Below are 9,080 nucleotides of genomic sequence, written 5' to 3' on the forward strand. Positions count from 1 at the left end.
GGCAGACAATGGAAAAGGGGAGGACACAGACAGTTCCTGAGCGCTTACTGTGTGCAAGAGGCTTTCTATCAATGACCTTATATAGTCCTCACAACAACCTGACTCCAACCTTATTGTGTTTATTTTAAAAAGAAGGAAACTAACACTGAGGACTGCTGAGTAACTGGACCAAAACCACAACCAGAAACCAGCAGAGACTGCATCCACATCCAGATCTGCCTGATTTTCCAGCCTATATTCTTTTCACCATATCAAGTTGCCACATCTTCACACAAAACAGTGAACACATGTGTTGTATAAGATGAGTTCTCACAGAGTTCAAAGGGGTGGTGTTGTGTGTAGGATCTCTCTGTCCCTCCCCAAGTGGGTTCAAACAGATTTTTTTTTTCATTACAATAAAGGGAGTTTCAGTTCTCTTTTAGCCCTAAGACTTGCTCTATATAAGTCTTTGGAAAAAATCATTTCAAAACAATTTAGATGCCTGAAAGGGCTTAATATTCTATTTTAGTCTGCAGGGAACTTACCAAAGGTCTAGACTCTGTCCAGTCGTGGCACGACAGGATACAAAGTGAGGCAGGGAGGGCTTATGATCTCCCTACCTGGAATGACTACAGTAAAAAGGAGGGCCCACATCTTGACCACTAGACACCAATGAGTGAAGAGGATCTCACAACTGGATGTGTCCGTGCTGAGGGAACTTCAAGGGACAATGACTAAGGAAGTTTAATCAAGGAAGACTTCCCAGGCAAGGTGAGTCCCCAGCACAGAAACCAGTGTGGCCACAGGAAGGAAGTGGTTTTAGTGTTACAGTGAGCCGTACAACATTGAGCTCTAATTTCTTCTTACTCACCTCCTGTACTGATTAATGATACATTAAAATAAAAGACAATGCTTCTTTTTTGAATAGTAATGGCTACAAAATGATGAAACTAAGTTTAATGTCATACATAATGTAAGGGACACCCAGTATTAAAAATTTGCTGCCCAATTCTCTCAAAATAGTCAGTTTTGTCCAGGATTTTTCAAATTCTGACTCTGTTTCATGGTCGAACACTTACTAAGCTCAAAGAAATGACCCTTTGGAGCAATGTAATCACACATAAGCATTGTTTTCAATGGATTTTTTTCCCCTTAAAAACATCTTTATTAGAATTTCTGAATTTTTTGTGTGTTTGCTTCCTCTAGATTTGTTAGAAATTCTCTTCATCGTACCTTTTTCATAAGATGTTTTACTTACGTGGTAAAAGCAGCATTTACTTTAGCTCCAAGGTAGTAAGAATACAGTATGAACATGCCAATCATAAAGGCAAGAAAGACCATAATAAAGAGGACCATGAACTTGAAAATGTCCTTCACAGTCCTTCCAAGAGAGATCTGCAAGGGGCCAAAGCTCTCATTTGCAGGAAGAATATACGCAATCCGAGAGAAGCTGAGGACAACAGCTATAGCATAGAGGCCTTCAGATATGATCTGAGGGTCAGAAGGGAGCCATTTATCTCTGGCTAGAAAAAGAGAGAGAGAGAGAGAGATTAGAAATGGAACTTCCTAGTCATTGTTAGCCATGCAAAATAAATACCTTAAATAATATCTATTTTTTAGGTAGGTGGTTTTTATCTTGGTTGAAATTACTCTAGATTTAATTAACTGTCCAGGCACTGTTTTTCATGTTAAACCAGAAACATATGAATTCCACACTCACATGGAATCTTTTAATGGAGGAAACACTATTATAAAGATACTAAGCCTGCTTCACATTGAGTAGAAACAGAATCAAGTACAAAAGATAAAGAAAGAGGTTAAAACCCTTCATCAGAGACAGACTGTGTCCAGAATGACAAAACAACAGACTTGACTAATTTATCCCCTCATTACTAGATTTATTGACCAACTGTTCTGTCATCCCATAGGCTCAGTTGGCACAAAACTTCTTTTTCATATTTCACAGGGAAATTAGTTCATCTAACAGTTTGTGCAAGTAAAATGTCATATTATGAAAAGTAAGAATGTCAACTGAATCACACTGGTGCTGTCGGTGTGATATCTGAGCAATATGACTTGTTCCTGGAAAATGTAAAATGCTACAGAGGTGCAAAAATTTGGGATATGGATTCTAAATGAGGACCCACCCCTTTCAAAATGGCTTAGTAAGTTCACAGCAGACTACTGGATACTCATTTCCCTGGAAGGTCAATGAATTAGCCACTATGTGGCTAATTTTGTGCAAACTGAATCACTCCCAGAAGAATGGATACGTTGTAGACATTTGCAACAACAGAAGTTAACATTTATTGAGTGTTCCTATAACTCTATGGATTTGATGTTATTATTATCCGCTCCTTAGAGATGCAGAAACCAAGACTTAAAAAGGCTAAATAGTTGATCAAAATCATACACACAATAAGAAGTAAATCCTGAACTCACAAATTTCTCTCCAGATGACAATCATTAGATACACATTAATAAATTTAAATAAATAGGTTACTGAAATAGTCAGGATAGATATTATACAAAAATATAATTTAAGCTAATTTTTAATTATAAATGGTAATCATTTACTCATTTGATCTGGAGTCCTTGGCATATAAAAAGCTTTGCTTGCTGATAATAGGAGATAATGTGTTTAAAGTTCACAATGTGTGAAATGTGCATTTTATGTTTTTGAGCAAGCACCCGGTCTTCTTCAATGTTAACATGCCACTTGTAGTTATCACAATGTAAGCCTTAATTACATTTATAAACAATTATTCTTCACAATCAGAAAACATTTGAACTCTGTGCCTGAGTTTCCTTATCAGTAAAATAAGGGGTAGGTAATAAATTTCTAAAGTCCTTTCAAGATTTAAGATTGTACAACCACATGAAAATCTGCTAATCGCACCTCCCCAATCTGGCCTCAAGGGAGGGGAGGCTCACATTGCTTACCACTGGTTTGTGCTGGGCAAGGAAGGAGTCAATATCCTTGCACACTGGTTATCAGCTGGGGTCTCCCTGCTTTTCATGATATAGAGAAGTTAGGCATGAATTCCCTTCCACCTCATGTTGAGGGGCAGGACATTCGCCCCAGTATTTCTGCCTGTTCTCCAAAGCTTACATTGTCATGTCACTTTGGCTCCCAGTTCCTGCCTCTGCTGAGTTTTTGTTCACTTCACCGGTACAGCAGGTGGTCAATGGTCAGTTTATCTCCTCTGAATCACACTCTCAGGGATTCATCTTCCACTTCAATCAGTTTATCAAGGTATTTTTTCCCCTAATTAAGACAGTTTCATACCTTCACAATATATGAGAGTAATTATATTGTTAGGCTTAAAGATAATTTTCTTCTGCCTTGCAACATCTTCTTTATATACATTTGAAAACTGAGACACAGAGAAGGAAATTAACTTGAACAAAGTCACACACAGCAAGGGAGAGTCATAGCCTCAACAGGAATCCAATTTTGTATAGTTCCAAATCTCATGCTCTCTCCTCTATTCATATACATTCAACACACATCTCATATTAAACATATGGACACTTCCTTCCAAAATGTGGTTTCAGTACCTTTTCTGCGGACCTTTCATATGAGGAGCCTATAGTTAATAACTTACCGTAAGTGAAATACTGGATCTCTGGTGGAAGTGTAACTTCACTGAGGTCACTTTCTTGGACATAACTGTCCACATACTGTTGTGCTTTTGTCGCCTGAAGGAAAGCTAGGAATCTGGCCGTGAAAGCAGCAATGAAGATGGAGAGCATCCCAAAGTCCAGCACATTCCACAACTGCAAAATATACTCCCTAGGTCCTTCCAGCCAGAGCTCCTTACACTCAGACCACATCATTCCTGTCACACACAGAAGGTACAGATTACCTCTTACAGCTTAGACTGAGAAGCTGTTACTTTGTCCCCCATCAGTCCCCATCTAGAAAAGGCTCCATAGATAAGGCACATCATACTAGGCACCACCAAGCACCAGCTCTTGTTCAGCTCCCTGAGGCCCTGGGCAGAGTTAAGTGGAGGAAAAATCTTCAACTAAGTCAGAATTAGAATTTGGAGAAACATAGTTCTACATTTGGCACCAGCAATGGTGCTACTTATGCAGAGGGGTGGGCAGGAAAGAGGGAAGGAAAATAAGCAAAGAAGACTCTTTAAGTCAAATGATTTTGCCCTATGAGACTTTTGGGGGGAGAGGAGAAAGTTCATCTTTGTGGATCCCAATGGTTATCACACCATAGTAATTATTGGTGAACTAAACCCCTAAATGAGAAACTTATTATAGACTCTTAACAAGATCAGTTTCCTAATCACACAGGAACACTTACATCACTCCCCTATCTTCTCTCCTCTTTCTAGTTTCATGCCAGGGAGGTGAGGAAAATCACTGGAAAAAGAAGGAAACCTTAAGCAGGGGCCCTAGGACATTGTGAAGAAATGGAAAGCAGAAGATGCCATTCTCGGAGAAGGGGGCCAAATGTTCCAATTTAACAACTTGTCCTGACCACGTAAGGAGAAGATATTGTGGAATTTTAAAAAATGGCATAGCTCAAAATACAATTTATAAAATAATTATTTGATGTAAGTTGAGTCCACAGGAGTGAATGAGGGGAATAACCAACCTATTAATTCAGGAATTGAGACGATACCAAAAACACTCTGGGTAAAACAGAGAGACTAGAATAAAGTGACTCTGAATTAGTGATGGATAGATAAACGAGTTCCTACCTCCATTTTTTTCCCTCTCATGGCTTCAAGTTTTTAGCTTTAACATAGCTATTCAAAATGGGCTCTTGTGAGCCAAGATATGAAAGCAACCTAAGCATCCATCGGTTGATGGATGGATAAAGATGTGAGATATATATAGAGATATATACACACACGTATGTGCATACACACACACATGCACATACACACACACGCACGTGCACACACACGCATACACATACGCACACACGCACACACATACTCACACACATGCACACATACACACATGCGCGCACACACAAAACATGCACTGGAATATTACTCAGCCATAAAAACAAGTGAGATCTTAGATTTGTGACAACATGGATGGACTTAGAGGGTAGAGAGTAAGTGAAAGAAGTCAGAGAAAGAAATACCATATGATTTCACCTCCATGTAGAATCTAAAAATCAAAACAAATGAACAACAACAGACTCTTCAATACAGAGAACAAAGTGGTGGCTGCCAGAGGGGAGGTCAGTGGGGGGGTGGGGAAGGCGGGTAGGAGAAAAAGGACATTAAGAGGTATACAAACTTCTAGTTAATAAAATAAATAAGTCATGGAGCTAAAAAGTACAGCACAGGGAATATAGTCAATAATATTGTAATAACACTGCATGGAGACTACACTTATTGTGGGGAGCTCTGAGTAATATACGGACTTGTCAAATCACGATGTTGTACACCTGAAACTAATATAACATTGCATGTCAACTACACTTTGCTAATAAAAATTTAAAAAAGCAAAAAAATGGACTATTGTAAGGTGAAGTAACTAGCATTCTGAAAACGGAAACTCTCATAAAAAAACCTCTGAAATGAAAACAAAAAATGTTCTTTAATCATCAGTTAATGGCTACTGGTTTATTTCACAAGTATTTCAATTAAATATTTGATCATCATGGTGAGTCACATTTTTTTAAATTTACATTTCTCAATAATTAAAGTTAGAAATGTGGTATATTTATAACTAGGCTCTTATTACTCATAAAAATTGTTATTTAGTGTTAAGGGATACCTTTCAGTATCATCACGCTGCCAAATTATTCAATTATTTTGCTCTTCTGCTTATCTTACAATGATGATGTTGTCACCATATAACGCACAATAACATTTTAGATAAAAAAGATAATCATTATACAGACACTATTTTTTGGTAGAAACTAGAATATGTAAAATAGTAAGCTCACCAAGAACCCAGACCATAATTAGCATCTCAGTCCATGTGAACTGGGTGGTTTTCACCCTGAAGATCTGCTTGGGATAGTCAATAACAGTGATATTGGGCAGCGTGGTGATGCCTTCAAATCTGTCTGAGGCGTTGAACACAAGCAGGCCCAGGAAGATGATGAAAGAAGCAGCATGTGCTACAAACTTCATAAAAGGGCTTCGTAGAATTTTCCCCAGCTGTAGGACAACAAACAGACAAAGAAGAAGAAACTTTTACTCTGGAAAACTTGGCTTCTGCTTTTGAAAATGACTAACAGGATTAAAAAAATAAATGAAATCAGAAGGTTTTCAAAATTCTGCTTCTGTCTGTGAAGAGCTATACATTAAGAAAACTACTCCTTTTAGGGGATGCTTCCTCCAAGAATAATTTAAGAAGTCTTCAAACTTCATTGTTTCTAAATACCCAATTTGTCTTAGGGTCGACTGCATACACAGATGCCTTTTTGAAAATCACAAGGCATATGCTGGTTATTCTTATTTTTACATGAAATACTATGCAATCAACATTTGGGTTTTGTGAGGCTAGGAAAAGAAACTCCAAATCTGTAGTGTGTATTCCTTATTGCTTTATAACTGAAATGTTATGAGTTTGGAGACCCATTCATTTATAACTTAAGTGTTATGATGGGTTTGTAGTACCTAACAAGGACTCTGAAGATTAAAAACCTTACTACTGAAGAAATAAATTTTCATTCTCACTTCTAAATATTCTGAAATCAAGCTGCACTTTGTATGCTATGAAAAAAAGGCAGAAGATATTAGAATCAAGTAAATATTTTATGTGTTATTACCTCAATAAGAAGAAGGAGATATACAATAAGTAAAACCTCTAAGTAGGTTAACTTAATTAAGTCAGCCCTGAGTTTGGAAAATCATATAAATAGTACCAAAGCATCTCTAAAGTTCAGTGCATAATTATTTTAAGGTAACTCCTTTAAAATCCCATGTGATATAATGTCCTTAAAAGCCCCATGTTCTAGTAGAAATGAAAAACAATCCTGCCTGTCCCAAGGGCTTCTGTGGCCCAAGAATTAGGTACATTTGGTAGATTTATCAAATAAGTTCTCTAGTCTACATACTCAGAACCAACTTTCAAACTCAGTCTGTGACCTTAAAAAGTACCAAGATTCACATTTGAGAGACTGCAACTTCAAACAAATGTTTTTGTATGTCCGGAACCTTAATTTGATGTCAACAAATAACCAAAGAATGTTAAGCATTTCTGGAGTTGAACATGAATGCAGACACACAAATGTCACATTTTCCATATGAGACATAGAAAAATAAACAACACATTTACACATCACTGTGCTGTTCTGCAGCTGCAAAGAGACACATTTGGGGGAGCTCATCTGTAGCACACAGTGATTTCTTGGGGGCTGCCAAGTCTGTTTCTCATCAAGGCTGATCTTTTAACTTTAAATAACATGAAAATAAAGCAGCATGCCTGTCTTAAAAATGGGATATATGTGGGGAGCTCTTGCTGTGTACTTTTTGCCACAGGCTAGGTGGTATATGGCAGGTATAAATGTGGGCTCCAGAAATGACTCGATTCAGGGGTGCCTGGGTAGCTCAGTCGTTAAGCGTCTGCCTTCAGCTCAGGTCATGATCCCAGGGTCCTGGGATCAAGCCCAGCATTGGGCTCCCTGCTCAGCGGGAAGACTGCTTCTCCCTCTGCCACTCCCCCTGCTTGTGTTCCCTCTCTTTCTGTGTCTCTCTCTGTCAAATAAATAAATAAAATCTTAAAAAAAATGACTCAATTCCCTCCTTTAACCCTCTCCGCCAGACAGAGAGTTCATCACATCATTTATAAGAGCTGCACTTTTATAAGTGAAGAATAAAAAGGAGTGGACTTCAATGTTTTAACTGATTAAGCTGTCCCCAAAGACGAACACTTAGAAATCTGACCTTTCCAAGTCATTTCCCTCAGAAAGGGAAATTATTTGCATGGGAAGTGATTTTCGCTTTAATGCATACTCTCTCAACATTTATAGATTTTAGTCTTCAGGGTTCATATATTGGAGGAATCGTAAGGTACTTTCCCATGATACATAATAAAGGAACTTAGTTGAGTCATCAACACAGTGACAAACTTTCTGCCTTCAGTTGCACGGGAAGCTCAACAATGAAGTGAGACGGATGAATAGCCTCACATGTATATGAGAGCGGGCCTCACTCTTCCAGAAAGACAATTGAGCCAGAGAGCTGACAGATTTCCAGAATCGTTTGTAAGTGGCCTTGACTCATTTTTCCTGAAACTGCCTCTGATTTAAACAAAACCAGATTGTGGAATATAAAAACAGAATTAAAGGATCTCACAATGGCTTCTTCTCCCTGGTGGTGCCCTTTATTAACCTAATACACATTCTGTTAGTGTGACTAGTATTCCTTCCTATATCTTGTTCAGAGGATCTCTGAGGCACAATTAAATTGAGTCTATACTGGTAAAGTTGCGAGAGGGATGGAGGTAGTGAACGAGTCAAGCAAAATTAAAGAGATAAATAATCTAAAAAATCCGAAGCCCCCCAAACCCAAATTCTACCTTTTTTAGAATCTTCTGAAGAAATAAAGGGCTGGGGAAACCTGGCATGCACTCTCTTGAATTCTTCAAATTAACTGTCGAACGACAAACCACTATTCGTGACCGTACTTAATACACTCAACCTCAGATCTCTTGACAGGTTCCAACGAGTTGCCCTTCCAGTTCTCAGGTTCACTGTTTCTTGGTACCACTGCTGTAGGGTCGTTCTCCTCACACAGGCCAACTCAGTTGGCTCTCTGTTTATTAAGCTGTCAGTAGAATCAGCAAAACTGCTACCTCATATTTACCCCAAAGATACAAATACAGTGATCCGAAGGGGTATGTGCACCCCAATGTTTATAGCAGCAATGTCCACAATAGCCGAACTATGGAAAGAGCCAAGATGTCCATCGGCAGATGAATGGATAAAGAAGATGTGGTACACACACACACACACACACACACACACACACACACACACACACACAATGGAATATTATGCAGCCATCAAAAAACATGAAATCTTGCCATTTGCAACGATGTGGATGGAACTAGAGGCTATTAAGCTAAGCGAAATAAGTCAGTCAGAGAAAGACATGTATCATATGATC

The 9,080-nt window shown here is 38.4% G+C and overlaps 1 protein-coding gene across 8 annotated transcripts in view; it reads right to left on the bottom strand.

Moving 5' to 3' along the window:
* The window catches only part of TRPC3 (transient receptor potential cation channel subfamily C member 3), a 70,672-nt gene that overhangs the window by 25,903 nt on the left and 35,689 nt on the right, over positions 1 to 9,080 (bottom strand). For all 8 annotated transcript variants that reach the window (XM_073892211.1, XM_073892210.1, XM_073892209.1 and 5 more), the window contains 3 exons: positions 5,909 to 6,125; positions 3,588 to 3,821; positions 1,238 to 1,502 (listed from right to left, as the gene is read on the bottom strand). In XM_073892211.1, the coding sequence (XP_073748312.1) occupies positions 1,238 to 1,502; positions 3,588 to 3,821; positions 5,909 to 6,125 (716 nt within the window). The remainder of the gene's footprint in view (positions 1 to 1,237; positions 1,503 to 3,587; positions 3,822 to 5,908; positions 6,126 to 9,080) is intronic.

Source organism: Callorhinus ursinus, unplaced genomic scaffold (assembly GCF_003265705.2).
Source record: "Callorhinus ursinus isolate GAN/ISIS: 27379988/994484 unplaced genomic scaffold, GSC_fseal_2.0 scaffold4, whole genome shotgun sequence".
Taxonomy (NCBI): domain Eukaryota; kingdom Metazoa; phylum Chordata; class Mammalia; order Carnivora; family Otariidae; genus Callorhinus; species Callorhinus ursinus.